This window comes from Danio aesculapii, chromosome 11 (assembly GCF_903798145.1).
Source record: "Danio aesculapii chromosome 11, fDanAes4.1, whole genome shotgun sequence".
In the NCBI taxonomy this organism is placed as follows: domain Eukaryota; kingdom Metazoa; phylum Chordata; class Actinopteri; order Cypriniformes; family Danionidae; genus Danio; species Danio aesculapii.
This window is the reverse complement of record NC_079445.1, coordinates 23,213,392-23,236,737: the sequence shown is the minus strand read 5'-3', so window position 1 is coordinate 23,236,737 and position 23,346 is coordinate 23,213,392. Positions and strand designations below refer to the sequence as shown.

Here is a 23,346-nt window from a genome sequence, read left to right as displayed (position 1 = left end):
ACATAGGCTAACAGCGATACGAAAATGACTTGGCCGCTTTGAATCTTTTAAAATGGACACTTAATGGGAATTGGCGGTGAGGGATCAATGTCTGTCCACGGCAAAGTGGCTGAATTGAATCTTTGACTCCATTAAGTTTCTATTTCAGTAGGAAATTGGGTAATATAATATGTCATTTTAGCCCTGCCAGTAGTGCAATTGAATTAAAACTCTTAAAGTTTCCAATGTTAACATCAAAAAAGAAATGGTTTGTTTTCTTGCTTTCTTTTTTTTTTTTTTAATTAGCTGTTGGTTTGCATTGAGTATGTCCTTTTTTATTCTTAAAATTCATAATTACCTTTACATCTTTTCCAGTTTTGGTACCATTAATGGTATAATGTTTTAATAAGTTGCTTTAAAAGTAAATTGAACACAGTAGTCATGATAGAACAGTAATAAAAGCCATAGAAAAAAATTGAAATAGAATTGCCAATTATATTAGCTTTTAGCTGTTAGCTAATAAAAAAACAAACAGAAAAGTAATTTTCATTGCTAGTTGAATATAATTTTTACATTACCTGACAAAAGTATTGTCGTCGATCCCAGTTGTAATAACTTGACTTCTAGTTGATAATTTGGAAAAGTAAGTGAAGGTAGGTTTTTCAGATGAATCATCTGTTAAACTGTATCCCAATCATCACAAATACTGCAGAAGACCTATTGGAACCCACATGGACCCAAGATTCTTAGAGAAATCAGTCAAGTTTGGTGAAGGAAAAAACATGGTTTGGGGTTACATTCAGTATGGAGGTGTGCGAAAGATCTGCAGAGTGGATGGCAACATCAACAGCCTGAGGTATCAAGATGTTTGTGCTGCCCATTACATTATAAATTACAGGGGAGGGCACGATCTTCAGCAGGAGCTTCTCATACCTCAGCCTCCACATCAAAGTTTCTGAAAGCAAAGAATGTTAATGTGCTCCAGGATTAGCCAGCCCAGTCACTAGACATGAACATTATTGAACATGTGTGGGGTGATTGAGGATGGAGGAGCCTTTAAAGATGAATCCAAAGAATCTTGATGAACTCTGGGAGTCCTTCAAAAACGCATTCTTTGCCATTTTAGATTACTTAATATGTTATTATTCATTGCAGAGATGTATGGATGCAGTCTTCCAAGCTCATGGGAGTCATACACAATATTAATTATTTTTCCACTGCACCATGACTTTATATTCTATACTTTTCATTGTTTTAAGTAACAAGACTTTTGTCTAAGCAAAGTCAGACCTTACTGTCCCAGTTAAATAATTAAAAATCAAGACATGATCATATTCTATTTTGTTCAAATAAGCGTAATCTAGAGGTCTTTGCCTTTCATATAAGCCACTTCTGATACCAAAGGATCAACTAGATGTCAAGTTAGTATTTGTTGTTCCTAAAACTTAGATAGGCGACAAGATTTTTGTTAGGTAGTGTAGATATAATTATGGGTTGAACTTGAATTTCTTCATAACTTTATATTCTTAGCAGTACTAAGAAGGTTGTTACCTACATAGGGTGCGATTTATATCAAAATGTTCTATGTGCTGCTTGGATCCCACTCAGAATTCACCGTGCACATCTTAACCTGCCAGGCAATGGCTCAGTGAATTTTAGAGTTTCTCTTCACCAGCCCAGATTCAACTAACATTACAAAAGTGCTTCTAATATATTCTTCTGTACAAAACTTTTGGAACCCACTGTATAACTTGCCCACTATCTGTTACTGAACTGCCCATTCTCTCCTTCCCTCTTCCCCTTTTGGCCATCTCCCCACCTCTCATCTCCCTCCATCTTTTTTGGCATGTTTCCTTTCCCTTGTTCCCATAACCACTCCTGAAATCAACCCCCACAGCTAAGACACAGGATGGCATCGCGCTGGAGATCCAACCACTGAAGAGCGAGGAAGGTGTGGAGTCAGAAGAGAAGGAGGAGAAAGAAGAAAAGGAGAAAAAGAAGGTTAACGTCACCAAGAAAGAAAAATCTGTCCTTCAGGGCAAGCTGACCAGGCTAGCGGTTCAGATTGGGAAAGCAGGTTAGCATGCCATATATTACAGTAATAATTTTAAGCAAACTGTAGTCTTTTATTAAACTTTTTATTAATACTTATTCTACTTTTTTAGTTTTAATATGTCTGATTCAGACTTCAATAACTGTGTTGTTGGTGAATTTGTGAATTGGTTCTCTTAAACGCTTATCACTGTTTATAATCTGCTTGGTCGATAAATTGAGATTTATTATTGATGGTTTAAAACACTAAAATATGCAATTATTATTCATTGATATTGTTATTTTTTAATACATTTATTTAACCACATTGTACGATGACAAGGAGAGCTTAACGTGCTGCAATTTAAGAAAACTCCATGCAATTACAAAAATTACCAGCAAATTGAGAAAATCCATTTGACAGCACACGTGTTCCAAATTCTCACAATGCAAACACATTTTAAAAAAAACGCACTGCTTTTTCTCACAACGCAAACAAGTGACAAAAACGCTTGCAAATTCTCACAACACTTTCAAATAACACGGAGCACAAAGGAAGGGTACCCTAATACGTGATTGACCTGTCTGCTTAGGTTAGGGTTGTTTAGGCTAATAAAATACAAAAGTCAAGGGAATCAGGATGTTAAAATAAACAAATTACTAAGATCACTTACAACTTCACTGAGCAATAAGCTGCGTCCGAAATTGTATACTTGCATAAAATATAGTACAATAAAAACAATATGCGAGCTGAGTAGTATATCCGAATTCATAGAATTCGAAAAACAGTATGTGAGAAGTACCCGGATGACACTATTTCCGGTGAGATTCTAAAGTGCGCATCGAATGGACTCTACGCTATCCCATGATGCATCGTGAGAGAATTCATTAATGAAAGTGAAGTGACGCTACCAAAGACTATAGAATACTCAAGACATGTCACTTGTATAGTTTTGAAGGGGGAAAGTGTAATGGTCAATATGGTGAATAAAACCCTGCCTTCTAGTATAGGAGCCAATCAGCGATCGCTGTTGACTGATGATTCTCCAGGGGAGGCGCTCGAACAAGACGTGAATTTCTGCAGATTTTGTTTGATTCAAACATTTAGAAATAAAACTAACGAGACATTTGTTGTTTAATTAAATGGTTGATTGCTAATATGAAATTGAATCGGAAGCTTGGCAAGCAATTTTGGCGAATTCAATGTTTCCCTATTCAGATAAACTGCCCGAGCATACTGCGCAAGAGGCGTTTCAAAGATGGTCGCCGAGTGAAATGCCTTGCCTCAAAGGTACTTTGACGTAACTGGCGTGGGTAGGTTACGTGATGATGACAAAATGTCCGATTTAGTACATCCAAGTTCCATTCATACATTCGTATTGTATAGAACATATTTTTCTACGTTTAAATTCAAATGCAGTGCCTACTAAGCAGTAGGTGATTTCGGACGCAGCCAATAGTCACCGCACTGTAGCGTCCGTCATGTTTTAGGGTGCCCTTGAAACATTTTCACTGTGTTCCATTCTTGTTGTGAGAATGCAGGCGTTTTCATAACTTTTTTGCGTTGTGAGAAAATGCAGCACTTTTTATTAATTTGTTTGCGTTGTGGAATTGAGTTTTTAAATAAATGTTATACAATATCTTTATTTAAAGGACTAGATGGGTCGTCATGTAGGCCTTGACAAAACAGCACATTGTTTATACTAATTAGCCATGTGTTTGTTTATTCGAAAGCACATAGACATGCTTTCAATAAATTAGTTCACTTGGTTCCCATGATTTGATTTACTTGCTGTTTAAAGAAACAGTGTCACCCAGTATGGAAACAGGCTTGTCCCTTTGGGCTGTGTTCCACCTAATTATCCTACTTCCTACAGTTACCCAATCAAATAATATTCAGATGGAGCACATCAAACCACAGCTGTTGCTGGTATGAGCAAAAGTCAGAAGACTCTCCATCCCTCTGTGCTGTATTGGTCCTAAAACTCCCTGTTCTCTGGCAGGTCTCATCATGTCTGCGGTCACAGTTGTCATCCTCATCCTGTACTTTGTCATTAATACGTTTGGCATCCAGCGCAAAGATTGGAAGGCTGAGTGCACGCCCATCTATATACAATATTTTGTGAAGTTTTTCATCATTGGTGTGACCGTGCTGGTGGTGGCTGTGCCTGAAGGACTTCCTTTAGCCGTCACAATTTCCCTGGCGTATTCAGTAAAGGTGAGAGCTTTTGGCTAGGTTCACCTACATTAACTTGTAATTTCTTTGTCTTAAGGAGATTCAGGTTGTTATAATTTGTAAATATTTAATCTAATTCTTTAAGATTTGTGCTGAACTATGTTTCGGGGCTTAAAATCGTTCCTTTCTCCAAGGAAAACTAGATCCATTCCTGTTTTTCCTCCACAGAAAATGATGAAAGACAACAACCTGGTAAGGCACCTGGATGCCTGTGAGACCATGGGTAATGCCACCGCCATCTGCTCTGACAAAACTGGAACACTGACTATGAACCGCATGACGGTGGTGCAGGCTTACATAGGCGACACACACTATAAGACTGTTCCTGAACCGGAGGCTATTAAACCAGAGACTCTTGAAATACTGGTGAACAGCATCTCCATAAACTCAGCATACACTACCAAGATTCTGGTAAGAATTAGCCATACATAAATGAAATGCATTTGATTGAATGATCTTGTTTTGTATTTATCTAATAATTATTGGGTTGTCAAAAAAAAGTCCAGAGTAAGCCCCAGTCAAAGCACATGTACCGAGAACAGACAGCAAAAATGACTAAGCAGTCTATCACGCAGGGCACTTTGCTTTAAAAGGCAGAAAGACAAAGCACAACAGAATGGACTTGTACTCAGACATGTTGATGTATTTTGAAGTAACCATTAATACTTTTATTTTAATCTGCTGCACTAAATGTGAGTCTGCTTGTACCAAAAGACAAAGCTTAGATTCAAATCAGTTCTTTATATTTTGACAGCCAAAGCACGGACTCTGAATGTAGCACCAAACCATTGCTGGGCTAAAAGTAGGAGCCACTTCCATCAGCGATTGAGGACAGGGTTACCATGACCAATGAGACAAAGAGAAACAGTTTTGAGCACCGTTAATAAATTCATAATTGAACATAATGCTGTGCACATTATTATGGTGGCTTGAGAAAGGCAACATACTGTTATACTGCATAAACTTACTATTCTTCTGTCTTCTTCTAAGACTAATTTCTATATGCATCTCCTCCTAGACCGTTCATACTGCAACCACCAAACTAACACCAAACTCGGAAAAGTCCCGTTGACTTAACATTGGGCGAAACTTTATGACCTCATTACTTTACGCCAGACTGTCATACAGACTTAAGTTTGGGCTCATTTAACTCAGACTACCAATCTGCCAGTCACTGATGACCTTTCAACTTACTAGCCACACCCTAGCAACCACTTACAGCACCTTAGCAACTGTCCCATAGACTTCCATTGTATAAAACTGCTATTGACTTAACATTGGAGATACTAATAACATACCAATTCATACTAGCAACACACCAATCCATACTACCAATACTGGAAACGTACTAAGGACATGCTAATCATACTAGAAACATACATAGTAAAATGCTAATTCATACTAAATTCATGCTAGCAACATGCTAATTTATACTAGAACCATGGTCATTTATGTTAGCAGCGTACTAGCAACCACTAAGAACAACTTAGCAACCACCTAGCAACACCTTTGCAACATCTCAGAACAACCTAGCAACCGCTTTGCAACTACTCAACACCTTAGCAATGGCCTAGCAACGCCTTAGCAACCATCTAGAACACCATAGCAACTGCCTAGCAACACCTTTATAACCACTCAGAACACCCTAGCAACCACTCAGAACACCTTAGCAACTGCCAAGCAACACCTTAGCAACCACTCAGAACACCCTAGCAACCACCTAAAAACACCTTAGCATCAACCTAGAACATCTTATCAACCACCTAGCAACACCTTAGCAACCACCTAGCAGCCAATCAGAATACCTCAGCAACCGCCTAGCAATGCCTTAGCAACCACTCAGAACACCCTAGCAACCACCTAAAACACTAGCAACGCCTTAGCAACCACTCAGAACACCATAGCAACCGCTTAGCAACACCTTAGCAACTACTCAAAACACCCTAGCAACCACCTAGCAATGCCTTAGCAACTGCATAGCAAGATACATCTTAGCAACCACTGAGAACACCATAGCAAATGCCTAGCAACCACTCAGAACACCCTAGCAACTGCCTAGCAGCACCTTATCAACCACTCAGAACACCCTAGCAACCACCTAGAACACCCTAGCAATGCCTTACCAACCACTTAGAACAACCTAGCAGCTGCCTATTAATGCCTTAGCAACCGCTCAGTGGTCGACCTAGCAACCACTCAAAATACCGTAGCAACCACCTAGCAACACCTTAACAACTACCTGGAACACCCTAGCAACGCCTTAGCAACCACAGAGCAACCACTCAGAACACCTTAGCAACTGCCTAGCAATGCCTTAAACCAGGGATGTCAACCTTAATTCCTGAAGGACCGCAGCTCTGCACAGTTTAGTTCCAGCCCTGCTTCAACACACTTACCTGTATAGGTTTCAAACAAGACTAAAAGACTTAATTAGTTTGATCAGCTGTGTTTAATTAGGGTTGGAACTAAACTGTATAAGGCTGGGGCCCTCCAGCAATTGAGTTTGACATCCCAGCTTTAAAACACCTAGCAAACACCCTAGGAATACATTAGCACCCCCTCAGAACACCCTAGCAACTGCCTAACAACACCTTAGCAACGACTCGGAACAGCCTACCAACCACCTAGCCAGAAACATGCCAATCCATACTAGAAACCTGCTAACCTATATGTAGTGATCTCTCTATGCCAACTCGTCAAACTATTCCAAAACTACTTCAGTTATTTAAACTTTAAAACTACTTCAAACTTTCAGATGAGACTTTCTCAAGACTATACTTGAGAAACACTATAAAGTTTGTCTACGAACTTTACTGTTCTAGTTGCTTCTATTCTCTGTCTATTCACACTCCGCAAACATGTTTTCTTTTGTGTTTTCTATCTATACAAATTAAGGTGTGCTGCAAAAAATCACTTGTAATCTCCATCTATACAAACTATGAACATATTAGATTCACTGTGTTTGGATGCTGGTGTAGTTTGGCAAAGTTTTAACTTTACTGTTTGTGTTGCTGTCAGACCTGGCTCTATGGTGGCGCTCTAGTCTGTGGAAAAGCAAAGCAGTTCTTAGAAAGCTTGAACCGGCAGGCAGTCTGAGTTCAGTTCTCATTCGCAATTTTGATGACTCGTCAAAAACATCCTGCTCTTTCTTTGCGTTCATCATCTTTTTTGCTGCTCTGTTTTGTATAAACAGTTCTGCATTGCGAGAATGTGTTTACAGAATAAATCACATTTAGAAAAATATCTGTTGACTTAACAAGATTTTGATATTGTTTGGCCACTACAGTGTCTATTCTCCTGTGCTCTCACACACTGAGGCAGCAAATGCATAACTGCTGCGGTTGCGTGTGACTTCCCCAATTGCTTGAGTATTCAACACTCGACAACTGAGACTTTCTAAATGTTGCTGACCTGTGTCAGATTGAAAACTCTGTAGGTGCAGTGCTTCCCACAGGTTGAAATATACTTGCGGTGGTAGCCGGATTGAAACACCATATACCTACATCACATAAATAGTTAACACTATGCGACAAACAAAACATAGTTTAATTTTTAACAATTATTTCTTTTAAGTGGGTTAAAGTTAAACAACTGCTGAAATAAAAAAAAAGAAATCTGCTATTTCGCTACTCCAGGAGCCAATGTATGTGTACATACTGACAGGGTAATATCTGCTTATCTTTTTCAATTGCAAAGCAATCTTGAATGCCAAAGCATTTTAGATATGTATATATAATAGCCTATGTAATATATTAACTTCATCAAATTAATAAAATAATCAGCAAAAGAGAAATAAATGCCAGAAAAAGGAATCAATACAGACAATGGGCCTTATCATACACCCGGCGCAATGCGCGACACAATTGTTGTTTGCTAGTTTCAGCTCGGCGCAAGAGTCGTCTTGATGTTTTGCGCCACGCTTTTTAAATAGCAAATCCATTTGCGCTCATATGTGCGCCCATAGGCGTTCTGATCTAAAAAGGGAAGTGTGTTGAGGCGCATTGCTGGTGTGTTGCTGTTTTGAGGAAATTAAGTAGACTGTTCAATAGACCAGATCAAAGCTGGTCTATTATCCAGCGCAGTGCGCGTTAGTTGTGCGCCTCGCTTACACATTGCTTAATACACACAGTGTGTACAGCAATACGCAAATATCTTTACAAATGAAAAAAGAATTAAAGGATTAAAATATTACAAAAATTATTATTTTTCTATCCTACATATAAAAACCATACTTTCATGCCTTCATCTCAGGGGGCTTTTTCAGTTTATTCATAACAATTTGCTTTTGTATAATGTTATCATTATTAGCAGTATTATTTATTATATGCATATTTATATTTGTTTTATTAAAAACAAGCTTAGATTTGCCCACCTGTCTAGTTTTGGACCATATGGGGCATAGCATGTGTATTTGGATATAACTCAGTTTTTGACCACACTTCGTTATTATTGTTCATTTATTCATTTGCTGGAAATTAGAACTGAATTGAGAAATAGTTTTGAAACAAATCTTTGCGCTTAACTAAATTAATTCTGTATAGGCTAATGGATGTCTGTGCGTACGACACGTTTCCCTATCCACCAGAGTGAAAGCGAAAGTAAACAATGAGGAGGCTCATCTCTCATGCTGGTGCTGCAGATGCTCTGTTTAACTGTTTTCTCTCTAGTGAAGTGTTCCGTTTTTCCACTTACAAAGTCCGCCATGTAAATAGCAAATGCGTTATGGCGCAGTGCAACTGACTCTTAAAGGGAATGGGAGATGAGACTCTGATTGGTTTATTCTCAAAACACCTATAACTCATTAAGAGAATAAGCTCAACCCTGTTAGACCATGCGCCACGGCACAAATTGGATTTTTCAGTCCTTAAAATAGCAAAAGTGGATTCTGACACGCCCTTAATGCGTTTGCACCCTGCGCTTTGGACTTTGCGCATGGATCGTCAAAATAGAGCCCAATATCTCTAAAAATATCATAATTACAAGATTAAAACTATTATTATTAATTATTTAAAAATTCGTTGATTAAACGCCAATAGTGTACATATATTTTGCAGCCAGTTTAGATCAGTCATTTCGTCCTCTTCATGTATGTAGTAACGTTGTTCTGGATCGTTTAGATTAAAGAATCTATTATTTACCTTTTCTCTCTGTCTCATGGCTGTGCGCGCTGTCAACTGTGAAGCAAGCCGAAAGTAGCCTTTAATAAGAGTTTTACAAAAACTCATACGAGCTTTAGAAAGCAAAAGTTGAATTCCGGACATTTCAAGTCCCTGAAGACGCATCTCTGTGTCTGCAAAGCAAGTGAAACAGTCTGTGGGAGTACTGACAGTTCTTGCGCACAATATGGAATATGCAACAGCGCCTATTTCCATTGAGAATTTTGAATGCAAAATGCCTCATGATTGGCACAAACTGTCACAAAAAAAGTGCTGTGATTGGAGCCTGGGCATGCGCAGTAGGACTACTGGATGGAGCCAGAGGTGGAGCCGTGGAATCAAACTTCCAACCAGACATCAAATCAACCAAGTCCTCCGAACTTCTCATTTGACCGTCCGTATCTACACTGTAACAAAGGCTCGTTAAATAAATATAAGCACTTGCATTCAAAAACACATAATAATATAAGATTCATTAAAAAACTATGATGTTGTGAAGCTGCTTTTAATAATTTAATAAAAACAATGAGCTATATGTTGGACCGTAAAATAAACAATCTTTCATACACTCTAACCTGAGTTAGACAAAGCTATGAGCACAAAAAATATTTCTCTTATATTGGGTTGTTGGTATTTGATATCCTCATGGGGTAGAAGTAACACTTGTAAAATATGAACAATAACATATAAACACCACATACATTTTTAGGAAGGTTTTTATTTTTTTATTACAGCAATATTTCTAAATATCAACAGGATATTTACATCTCCCAGCACTATGTAAAAGAATCCATATCAATTTGTACAATAAACTGTGCAGTATTAATACATGAACTGATGTCTATCATTAGGAGTTTTCAAATAAAAAGCCAATGGTAAATGATGCACACAAAACGAAACGGGTAAATGAGTGAAGATTTTCCGGATGTTTGGTTAAATTGGGCGGATACAAAAAAAAAAAGGATGTTAATAACAGTAAAAAAAAAATGTCACTTAAAATACTTGGGTGGCCGTAAATATACCTGGGTAAATTAAGTAAAGTCTATGTGTGGGAAGCACTGAGGTGCGCTTCAGTGTAGCCGAATCAAATGCTGACTTTTGAAAACAAGATGGGATATCATTGCATGCCTAATAAGAAGTGTTATTAAATAAATGATTAACCCTTGATGACTTGTCATTTTGCTATGTCTATTTGATGCATTACTTGTTTTCACAATATCAATTTCTATATTTTCATTTAGATTTTTTTTTCTCAACAAACTTCAGTATTTCCAATTTAGATGTCATTGATTTGATATAAAATATTGTCATTCAATATTTTCTTTATACGTTGTTTGAAAGCTCTAATGAATTATTTGAATGCCTTATGAATTCTTCATACCTAGTATTTACAGTTTATCTTTCTTTTTCTATAGCCCTCAGAGAAGGAAGGGGGTTTGCCAAGGCATGTGGGCAATAAGACAGAGTGTGCCCTTCTTGGTCTGGTGCTGGACTTGAAGAGAGACTATCAGCCTATTAGAGATGAGGTTCCTGAGGAGAAACTTTATAAAGTTTACACATTCAACTCCTCCCGTAAGAGCATGAGCACTGTCATAAAGAACAGCAGTGGTCCTGGCTTCCGGATGTACAGCAAGGGCGCCTCCGAGATTGTTCTGCGCAAGTATGCTAAACAAAATCATTTGCAAAATTTTAATGGGCTATATCATAAGAAATTAAAGCTTAATTGGTCTCTTGAGATAAAAGACTAATGTGCCTTTTAGTAGGCATGGGCTGGTATAAGATTCTGATGGTATGATAACCTTGGATAAAAATATCACAGTATCACAGTATTATGATTACTGCTCTGAAATGTATTCTTTTAAAATGTCTGGGTAAAAACCCTTTGAACACAATATACTTAATTTTTTGAAAGATTTAAAGCATTTTTGAGGAGTAAACATGTCAAGCTAAATAATTACAATGAATCATTGACTTCTGCTGTCTTCAATAGTTAAAAAAACAATGATTTATCTACAATTTAAGACGGCATGTTTGGATATCTTTTCTGCTGAAGATACTGTTGTCCTAAAAACAACACCAAAAAAGTAAATAAAGAAATCTTACACATACCTTAGGAACAGTATTACAGAAAATTTTGGCGGTTTTAAAGCCTTGACTTTTCCAAACCGCGGTATACCTGGAAAACTGATATCGTCCCATGCCTACCTTTTAGTCCAAATAGACCGTTTGCTGAAATAAAGTTGCAGAAATGACCTTTGAATTGATGGACTTTTCTGATGTCATGAACCTAAAACATTAAAGGGGAAATGAAGCACTCGGTCAAGTTTACATTATTTTGTACATTGGATTCCACTGTAATGGAAATATAATGAACAAAATCGATTAATGTAACCATTTTGCAGAAAACGGCATGTTTTACTACAGATTTTAGACCTAGGGCGCCGCCATCTTGGAATATCGCTGTGTCTGACGTCACGTGGTTGGTTTCGTTCCCTCCTCTGAACAGATACAGTGGAAGTATAGGACTGAACACGGAGACTGGACAGTCTAATTTAACCCAATGCATGAAGTTGTGGATGTGGAGGTGGTGCAAATACAAGCATCAGATGTGTGTCTAATAAAAAAAAAAAGTATTCTATTTTTCTTTTTTTCTCTTTTAATTACCGGTCATTTGAAGCTCTTTGGTCCACTCTCTGTATAACGCTGCCTGACTGCCTGTATGGGTTTCAACTGTAGTTTTAACAAGGTCCCCTACTGACATAATGGGGCGGGTACTTTCACTTTACAATGTGACAGCCCTCACCTCTTTTCGTGTTCAAACCAAACTAAGATCGGTGCGTTTTTTTTACATGGCAGGTTTTTATATCCTTCATACACATTGAGAGATCAAGTTGATCGACTTGAAAAGGAAATATGTTTTTACATAATTCACAAAGATGTGATTTAGTAAAGCTTGAAGTCATGTATCATTTTAATTGTTACATTAGTCTGAATGTAAATCCCCTCGTCAGGCAGTGCTGGAGCAGCGTGAGAGAGTGGACCAAAGCGCATCAAACGAAAGGTATTAACAAAAGAAAACTTCACAACTTAAGCCACTTAAATGCTTGTATTTGTTGTATTTGCACCAGCTTTGCGATGCATGTCCACAACTTGCTGCATTAGGTTAAATTAGGCTGTCCAGTCTCTGTGTTCAGTCTGTTACTACCATGGTTGAAACACAGACAAGCAGTCAGGCAGTGTAATACAGAGAGTGAGTCAAAGCACATCAAATTAAAAAGGGGAAATTAAAAGGGGAAAAAAGAAAAGTGTATCTGTTCAGCTGGGGGAACGGAACCAACCCTGTGACGTCAGACACAGCGATATACCAAAATGGCAGCGCCCTAGGTCTAAAATCTATAGTAAAACATGCTGTTTTCTTCTAAATGGTTTAATAAATCGAGTTTGTTTAATGTATTTTCATTAAAGTGGGATCCAATGTACAAAATAATGTAAACTTGACTGAGCGCTTCATTTCCCCTTTAAGAAGACATTTCTTTAAAGCACTGCAAAAAACAGTTCATATTTAAAGTTTAAAAAGAGATAAAGTGATTGAAAACTTAAACATTTTATTATATGTGATTTAAACCTCATTAACTGCTAAATTTGATTCAATTTGGCTCAATTTGACTGCTAAATTTGACTCCAATTTGAACTGATTTTCTTTAAACCTTTCTGGGTCGACATTGGAAATGGGCATTTTTAATCTATTTGTCAGATATGCAGAGACATTTAATATGTTTTAAAAAATGAAAGACATTTGAGATGCAAATTTGTATATTTTCTTTGATAATTTGTCCTTTTATTGTAGCTTGTATGAATTATTAAAGCTTTCTCTTGTCTATCAGGTGTTCCCATATCCTTGATGCTTCAGGCCAGCAACGTGTCTTCAAGGCCAAAGATCGGGATGAGATGGTGCAGAAAGTAATCGAGCCAATGGCCTGTGACGGGTTAAGGACCATTTGTGTAGCCATGAGGGACTTCTCGACAGAGCCAGATTGGGACAATGAGGCTGACATTTTGAATGACCTGACATGCATCTGTGTTGTTGGCATTGAAGACCCTGTCCGTCCTGAGGTGAGCAAAACCATCCAATTTACTTGTTCCAAATAGTGACCTGCTTATCCATACTGCACATGGGCTGCAGATTTGTATACTTCAGACCTTTGTTCGTTATTAGACATGACAAGCATTAAGGGGTGGCTTGTCATGACTGGGGCAACCCGCCACTTTTTGTGTAATGAAAATGTATTGACCGTGATTATCATGTGATGATGATGGATTATTTGTATAAGTGTAGACAGGAATAGCCTCATCGACGGAGGGACAAACTGACCTAATTCCTTTGAAGGTGGTAAAATGAGTACATGACAGGCGATTGCTCTGTTTTTGATTATGGATATTGGATCAGTGCAGAATTTACGTCAACTTCTATCAAATGAGGTGGCATGCTTAATTCTATAATGAAACACATTTCTGATATTTAGGTTAAATTGATTCCTGCAGGCTTTTTTAAGTGGATTTTTTTAATCCATTGTATTGGCGATCCATTTTTAGACTGATTAAAAAATCTTATTTGGTCTATATAGCCAAGACCGTACAGACGCTTTTTTTATTTAAGCACTATATCATTATATTAACAGATAAACATTAAAAATGTACAATTAGAGCATCCAGCTAAATATTAGCCAGGAATTGATAGAGAATTTTACTGCTAACTAAGAGTTATAGATAATAATAATTAACAAAAGGAGTCTGCCTGAACTGGAAGTTGCGTAGACTTTTATTTCAGTATGTTTATGTACTTTTAACGGTTACATAATATTGAGGACAGGGCAGGACTTTTTTTTGCTCATAATTCTCTCATTGCTAACTAATGATAGGAGTGGTGTGATTAGGAATTTTGTCCCTGAAACAGTCAAACTGACATCCACAGAGAAGGACCGACTCCACTCTAAATGCAGAAGCAAATGGTCAGACTTTGATTGAAGTTTACCAAAACATTGTACAATTTGATTTTTCAGTTTAGCCAAAAATAAATCATCATTTGCTTATCCCCTCCACTTGTTTTAAACTTGATAGAGTTTCAGTCTTATGTTTAAAATATCTTCTTTATTGTTCAAGAATGTTTGAAACTGGCAGCGATTGACTTCCATAACACATTTTTTGTGCATGTCAATGAGCATGTTTACATGGACACCAATACAATTAAGACAAAACTCTGATTAAGAGTCTACCATGCAAACAGAGATTTTTGATTACTTTAATCTGACTAAAGTCATAATAATAGCAAACACAAATCCAATTAAGAAATGTGGAATAGGGCTGCTCCAATTGATTGGCCAGAGATCGGTATCGGCCGATAATCACATTTCATGACTCAATCGGTACTCTCTGATCTGGCCAATCCCATGAACCGATCACAGTTGTTTGTTTATGAGTTTACAAGCAGAGGACATATAAGAACTGAAATCTTTTTGCATATCAGAACTGAAAGTTCTGTCTTTATAATAATATTGCAAGTTCAGTAAAACCCGGTTGGAAATATTAGGGAATAAAAAAAAATATATATTTAACTTAAATATTTAATAATATAACTTCGTAATAATCCTATTGCAATAAACAGTACTTCATTGACACATGTTGAATTTTTCTTTCATCATTTACAGTGTTTCGAAGTTGTTTACAATTTTTTTGTATGTGTTTTATCTGTTTATTTTCTGTAAAGCCACTTAATGGTTACAAGAGACATGTTTTAAGGAATTATATGAAACATCTTTAATTTATTCTTTTAGGTAAGGCGAGATTAGGTAAGGCGAGCATTATACTTAGAGGAAATACGTGCATCAGAATCGGTACTTGGTATTGGCCGATCAGCATGACAAGGAATTGGTACTCTGTATCGGCAGCAAAAATCATGATCAAGGCATCTTTAATGTGGAGTATTCCTATTTTAGTCTCATTTTTGAAGTGCAGTACAGAGATGTAAACACCGCAATCAAACTATTACCATCGTATACGACTTTTTGTCACATTTTGGCCATACAAAAACAGCTGTTTCATGAAAGGAACATTTTAAAAGCAACTCATAGTAACACTTTCTATTATTGCCTTAGATTAGATTACTGATGTCCATGGAGTCGTAGTATAGCGACTTTATAGCGAAGAGTTTAAAGATTTTGAAAAAAATTTTAAACTCTTCGTTATAAAGTCGTTAGTTTTAAAATTTAAATTTATTAACAAAATTATTAAAAACAATTGACTTTTAGACTAATATTGCACTTTTAACATGTGACTGTTCACTCAAACATTGCACATTTCTGATGATGAAAACATGATTAGTTTGGATAAACAATTTGGGATTTTTGCACACAATTCTTATAACCAAAATTTGACTGGAAAGTTTATTTACAAGTGTAATGTTGTTAATATTGATTTTTACACTTGTGGTTGATTTTGTGAAAGTGTTTCTCAACCACGTTCCTGGAGGACCACCAACACTGCATGTTTTGGATGTCTCCGTTGCCTGTCACTCCCATTACAGGTCTTTCAGTCTATGCTAATGAGTCAATGATCTGTATTAGGTGTGTCTGGTTGAGCTGGTGTAACTCCAGGATTGTGGTTGAGAAACACTGGATTAATGTAAAATTCAATAGTGATTCCATAGCTTCTCAACAGTAAACTCGCTTTGGGCTAATAAAAAAAAGCCTATGTCTTATGGTTTAAGTTGACGCAGAGGACAATATTATGTTAAGAGAGCGATTTGATAGCAGCTTCAGCCCGTTTACAGCTTTGAAATGGAACCGTAGAGCCATGTAGTGATGATAAAATGTACTGGAATGTTTTTTGTCCTAGTGAGAATTACTCTCTTGCAGTAATGATCAGAGCCATCTGCATCTTATTTAGTTGATTTCTGCTGTCCCTGGCAAGAAAAGGGATTTATTAATGCACACACTACAGTAGTTTTTCTGCATCATGCAACATGCTCTTCACATGCATCTCTGTCCATGAAACACTGGGAGGTTTTTAATTATCTATAAATAAATGAGCTTATTGGTTCTAATTACGGGTATGGTGTGATTCATCGCAAGACTGAGTGTGGATAATTGCATAGGACTCCAGCAAACACACACACACACACACACAAACGCAACCTCTGGATCCAGCCCCTTCATGTGTTGTTAACTAGTCTCAGTGTCCTTATGACTTAACACGCATCGCTAACTGTCTGGATGAGTGACTTCAGTGTGCTAATCTCTCACTGATCTGAGGCCAGCATTGCTACTGATGAAGAATTTAACTTGCTTTCAGCCACAAAGTCCTCCATTGACATATAAAACTATTCAATAAATACCGCTAATTACTGCAAGATGTCTGATTTGATGTTAATTAACTAATAATTCTGAAAGATTTAGTGAGCTTCTAAAATAGGGCTGTTTTAAAAGGATGAAAAAAGGATATGCTAGGATATCCCGCGGGTCTTGTTAAAGGTGGTTAAATATCTTTATTGCTTTATATATTTTATAATATCTATCTTTTTTGTTTATTTTTATATTTAGTAGTGCTTGTTTTAAATAATGCATCTGTGCACTTCATTAGCTGTGTCTCATTTCAGAGGCTACATCCTCCGAAGGAAGCATTCGAAGGGTGCTGCGTCATCACAGCGCGACAAATGCTCTCTCATTTTTAAAAAATTCAAAGGTTCCTTCAAATGCAGCCTCAAAATGCGTCCTTCGTTTTCCAGGTAATGAAGGACACAACCGGTGGATCCTTTGCGGCCTCGAACATCCCAAGATTCATTGCGCGCTGATAACGGCAGGGCATTTTTGAAAAAAAAACTGGATCAAATGTATGATGTAGATTTTATTTTACTTGGATATCTTAATCCATGTTAAAAACAAAAAGGGTATGACATCTAAAGGGTGATTTTACAAAATCTGTCCTCTCTAGGCTTGATTGTCTCATTTTAAATTGCTCGATTCGGCTTGCGTTCACTTCGAAGGACTCACCCTTGAAGTCTGCATCCTGTGGAGGATGCAGCCTCTGAAATGAGACACCGCTATTATTTTATCAAAATTCATTTTCCTCTATAAGCTTTTATCAAATACCGAAACCTTCCGTCCTTCCTAGAAACAACTTTTTTTTCCTCTGCATGGAATGCCTTTCGGGCAGGGACAGCAGCGCGTATCTTGATTTCATCCATTCGTCAATCTTTCTCCATTTTGGTAGCAACGCCCAATGAGTCCCAAAGGACAAAATCATGCACCGCCTTACTTTTTTAAAAATACCCATTTCAATCAGATGTGCATCATGATATAGGAAAAAAGGACAATCTTAATTTCTATTTCATGCCAAATTAAAGGCTAAAAAGCTCTCAATATAATCTAAATAATATTGCATATACTGGAAAGATGTCTTCCAAGTGTTTTCTTTCCAAGATAAGCATCCCTAATTCAAGATGCATTACTTGAGATTGAGTTTATGCAAGTTTCATTTGGTATGAAAACAATTGTTGATTTTTTTTCTGAGCTCAATAGCAAATGTTTGTTCACATTCTAATCATAAGCATGCTTTAATTTGATCAGTTTTATAAGAAACAATAACTGTTTGGTACAGTAAAAAGTCTTATGTTAAGTTCATATGTTGTTTAAAAGCCGAAATTTAACACAAAGTCCCAAAGAAATCAAAACTAATCATATGATTTTGTTAGCTTACATTGCTAGTTTTGTGGTGAACAATGTATCTGTGCATGTCATTAAGAAAAATAATTGTTTACCCTTCTAATCTTTAATTGAAATTTGAAAATGCACTTCCTGTTTGTTTTTTGTCAGATTACGTATGTCGTAGGAATTGGGTGTGGCTAACTTATTTAACCACACCGCTCCAACTGTCAGTTTTGACAACAAACAGAAATGGTTAGGTGGAGGAGTCTGTCTCTCCCTAAACCCTTTTCCCAATCTTTCTGAATGAAATGCCTACTTTACTACATCCATTCAGCTCGCAGTAGAAAAACCAAGCCACGCCCACAATTGTGTCATTTTATAATCCCTTTCTCTAGGAACTGCATCACAATACGAAAAAATAAATAAATAAAAGTTGCTGCAGCTTCCGGTTCTTGGGGACTTTGAAGGCATAGTTCGCCCAAAAAATTCAGTTGTCATCAATTACTAACAGTTCACTTCCTTAAAATACCTATTTAAGTTTATTTCTTCTGTTGAATAAAAAGATATTTTGAAATGCTGGTTGCTTGTGTCCGAAATCGCCTACTGCTCAGTATGTACTACATATGAATTTGAATGTATAACTCGACCTTTAGAAAAATATGTTCTATATAGTTTGGATGCGAGTAGTATGAATGGAACTCAGACCAAAGTCCCTTTAAGGCAAGTTGTTTCACTCGGGCGGCTCATTTTCCAAAACTGTTTGCCAAGCTTACGATTACACGACATATTTGGAACCACCAATAAAATTAAGCAACAGCTGTCGCATAAGTTTCGTTTCTAAACGTTCGAATCAAACAAAATCTGTCTTTTTTCAAGATGCCCAAGCTAATGTGTATGTGCACTCGAAAGGAACAAGATCACGACACCAACCTCATTTATGACAGTGTTCAGAATTATGGCATTTCAGAATCTCGTCTGAAGTAGTTGGTCATCTGGGTACTCTTTGCATGCTGTTTTTCAATTCTATTAATTCAGAAAAACTACTCTGCTCACTTACTGTTTTTAACATACTATATAGTATGGAAGTATGCGATTTCGGACATAGCAATTGATTCTATCGTCTTTTTTTATCTATGGAGGTCGATGGGTCCCAGCAACCAGCATTCTTCAAAATAATAAAGAAAGAAAATCATAAAGATTTAAAACCATATAAGGGAGGGTAAATGATGAGGCCGTTTTTGTTTTTGGGAGAATTATCCCTTTAACCTACTGTCTTGTAAAATAAATTAAGTGCAATAAATTGCTATAAGATGTATTTACAAACCTCAAAGTGATTCTAATACAACATTGTGTGCCTCCTATAATTGAACATTTAAAGCATTCTAATGGTCTAATATGTGAAATTTACACTAATAAAATGTTCCATGTTCCAATATTTTGTAGTTACTGCCCTTGTCACTGTCAATTGAGTCTAATAGTTATTTTTTTCCCTCTAGTTTCACAAATAATTGCTAAATCCTCTGGTATGGATGGACTAGCATAGCTTGGTCCAAGCCCATGCAGATACATTTTGCAATGATCTGCATTTCTTATTTTAACATTTATTTTTTGTTGCCAAATCCGTTTATCACCGCATTCAACACTGGAGTGTCTAAATGGATAAGGACATGGCAGTGGATTTTAGTCTGGCTAACATGCTTTATACATTGCCAAATAATGGTTCTGCTATTTCCCCGGTGTGCAGGTTCCAGAGGCTATCTCTAAATGTCAGCGAGCAGGCATCACGGTCCGTATGGTCACCGGAGACAACATTAACACAGCCCGCGCCATCGCCACCAAATGTGGAATCCTGCAGCCTGGAGAGGACTTCCTGTGCCTGGAGGGCAAAGACTTCAACCAGCAGATTCGCAATGACAAAGGAGAGGTAAAAAATGACTGTACTTTCTGTACAGAGAGCTAAGATGCCATGTAAAGTGCTTATTTCAGTGTTGTCTTTATTTTTAGGTTGAACAAGAACGTCTTGATAAAGTTTGGCCCAAATTGCGTGTTCTGGCTCGTTCGTCCCCAACAGACAAACACACTCTGGTAAAAGGTGAGATTTGTTTTTGTTTTAGAGTTAGACTAGATTTAACTTCACTGTTAGTTCTAATGCTTACACACCTCATTATGCTGCTTTATAGTGTTATCATTTATATAACTATATAAGATAAGATTTATAACTGTAAGAGATAACTAAAAGATAAAAAGAGATAACTCATTTGTTATATCTACCTGTTAAGTGTTTGAAGTAGTTGAGGTTTTTAATTTTTTGATTACCAAGGCTGCATCAATTTGTACAAAAATAAATATTAGAAAGTTTTACAAATATTTAGCAGCTAATTACTTTATTCTCCAGTGTCAAAGTTTGGTGTTTAGTTATCAATTGTTAGAAAACGTGTATTGGAAATCTAGATATTTTTCTTGCATTAATAATGTCTTGACTGTCACTTTTAAATAATATAAACCATCCATGCCAAATATATTGTTGTCATTTTTAATTGTGTTCGTTATTAATATTATTGTTGTACTTAACATCATTGTCATTATCTTATTTTTTTGTTGTAATGGCTTTACTGTACCATCACAGAAACACATTTTTTCCTGATTAAATAGGAGACAAATGAGACTATAGGAGACTTCTTTTAAATCAATATTTTCAGTACTTTTCATTGGTACACATTTTAAAATATCAGCTTAAATATTCTCCCATTGTTATCAGCCAATGCTGTGTGTTTGTGTGTAGATGTGTGTGTGTGTGTGTGCGTGCGTGCGTGCGTGTGTGCTGGGTGTTCACTGGGTCTTAAGTCTTAAAAACTAATATTTGTTTTTGAAATTTAAGACATTAAGTAAAACTTAAATTTCTCTTAAATATTGTCTTGTAGGTCCTAAATAATTTTAAACAAGTCTTAATTTTCCTGTGTCCATGTAAAGCTACCTAAATGGGCCAATATCCACCCATTCACCATCAATCTATCTCAGTAAAATCTTCCACAAAACTCTATTATAGCTCTATTACGCAGTATAGTTTAAAACAAATTCTTTTGTAAGGAAGATATGTTAAAGTTCTCCGTGCATCTATAAACCATATATGACCTGGACAGATGTGCGTACATTTGGTTTATTGTAGATTTTTAAACCTTGTCAATAGTTTTTTTTAAAGAAAGGTTACTGTATGTTGCAACTAAGGGCTGGGCGATAAAATCGCTATCAATATTTATTGACCGAACACCATTGTCAATAACAATAAAAAAAAAGATTCAATATGTTGTTTGGTATGAAGCACTATAGTTTTATTAAAATGTGGCTGCTGAGCGCACGCCTTTGAAGCAATGCCAATAAGCTTAGGGTGTGAGTTTGTCATTTCCATTGGAGATGTGTGACTTGCGCATATGGGAGTGACGTGCATATGTTGTGCAAGCGGCATGCACATGAACCACGTGCATTTTCCAGCCTCACCTAGTTAAAAAACATCTAAAATTTTCTGAATGCCCCGAGCGCACCGCAATTCATGCAAGTAGAACTAACCAATTTGCTTCACACTTTGTATGGAATATACACATTTCAGTAATAACGGTGGACTAATTACTTCAGACAAACACAGCGCATTCAAACACTGCAGCGGTTTTTACTTCTCTTCATAAACTTGCATCAGAGCTGCAGCAATGACTTGTCTGTTTGTCATCCTCTGAGAAAATGATTGATCATCTAGTTACAAGAGACGCCAGGAGAGCGCAAGCACAAAGTCAATTGTAAATGGTCAAGGAATCCACACACACGCGCTTGTGACTTCAGATCAGAATAACAACACATGCGAAAATGAGTGCTGTATAGCAGCAGTGAGGAGATGTCGCTAGAGTGGCTTTTTGGTTTCTTTTCTTGTGCGTCCCAGCCACTAGCTCCCCATCTGAAAGAGTTTAGCATAGGGGGTAATGTAGTCATGCAACTTCACAAATTGTGATGTTGCAGTATGTATTTGAATAATGATGGTTGGTTGCGTTACTTGAAAGCTCAGATCAGGTTATCATAATTTGTGTTGTTTACAGAGTTTGAGGTTTACTGTATTATTGACACCTTACAGATGTTGATTTACCATTGCACACACTTTGTAACATTTTATTTATCAATTTTAAGAGTCTTTTTAACACTTATGTTTGTTTAAGAGATCAGATATTTAGTTTAAATATTTTAGTTTTTGACTATTAAAACTATTTGCTTTAGTAATGTTGGTAAATTAAAATAAAGTGGTTTAAAAAAATCCTAATATTCCTTAATGTATTGTTAAAAATATTCAATAATTATCGATATCGAATGATATAAAACATGCAACTTTTGTAATATCGCCCAGCCCTATGTATATGTATGCAGCTTGAGTTTGCTCATTTTGACACATTATTTAAAGCATGTGGCTAAGAATGAACTAATATAAACTTTTGTGATGGAGCAGGTAAAATATTTTCAATTAGAAATAAAATCCTTAGCATTTAACCCTGTAGGTCCTAATGGGTCTTCAACTTGCTTTATTAAAACCTGCAGAAACCCTGGTATACTGTATGGTATGTGTGTGTATGCATGTGCGTGTTATTTATAGGTTTATCCTTAGGCAGTTCCTGTGTTGTTGTCTTTTAGGCATCATTGACAGCACAGTTGGAGAAACCAGACAGGTGGTCGCTGTGACTGGAGACGGCACTAACGATGGTCCTGCTCTCAAAAAAGCTGATGTTGGCTTTGCTATGGTAATCCTTTATTTTTGTCTCTTTATGTGTGTGTGTGTGTTGTTTATGCGTGCATATCTGCAACATTGTACCATTGTTGTTTTTGTACGAGCATGTCATTCACAGGTCACTTTGTTTTGCTATTAAAATGACCTGTTTTGTTAGCTCTTCGCCGGGTGAGTGTTTGGCTCGTTCGATGAGAGTTTGGCAGCAAATGTTACACTCTAGCAAAGATCGCTTTAATAACCGCAGAGGTTGCGTCCTAATCCCTGCCCAGTATCTCTTGCTCTGCCTCGGGGCTTCATCGCAGCGTGACTGATAAGTGGCTGACCCTTCTTACTGCTCAGATGACCTCGGCTCTAAGCAGTGATATAATTAATTTGCGCTTCAAGAAATGCACTTGAATTAAAGACGGGAAATATTTGCCATGATATTTCTCTCTCACGCACTTAGGCACTTTTGAGACTTTCAAGACTCTATACATGTTTTAAAAG

At 36.8% G+C, this 23,346-nt stretch overlaps 1 protein-coding gene across 5 annotated transcripts in view; it reads left to right on the top strand.

Annotated features, from left to right (window-relative positions):
* Positions 1-23,346, top strand: part of atp2b4 (ATPase plasma membrane Ca2+ transporting 4) — a 146,719-nt gene that overhangs the window by 84,126 nt on the left and 39,247 nt on the right. For all 5 annotated transcript variants that reach the window (XM_056467843.1, XM_056467842.1, XM_056467840.1 and 2 more), the window contains 8 exons: positions 1,877-2,056; positions 4,014-4,228; positions 4,415-4,657; positions 10,818-11,062; positions 13,287-13,515; positions 19,846-20,025; positions 20,106-20,193; positions 22,767-22,873. In XM_056467843.1, coding sequence (XP_056323818.1) covers positions 1,877-2,056; positions 4,014-4,228; positions 4,415-4,657; positions 10,818-11,062; positions 13,287-13,515; positions 19,846-20,025; positions 20,106-20,193; positions 22,767-22,873 — 1,487 coding nt within the window. The remainder of the gene's footprint in view (positions 1-1,876; positions 2,057-4,013; positions 4,229-4,414; positions 4,658-10,817; positions 11,063-13,286; positions 13,516-19,845; positions 20,026-20,105; positions 20,194-22,766; positions 22,874-23,346) is intronic.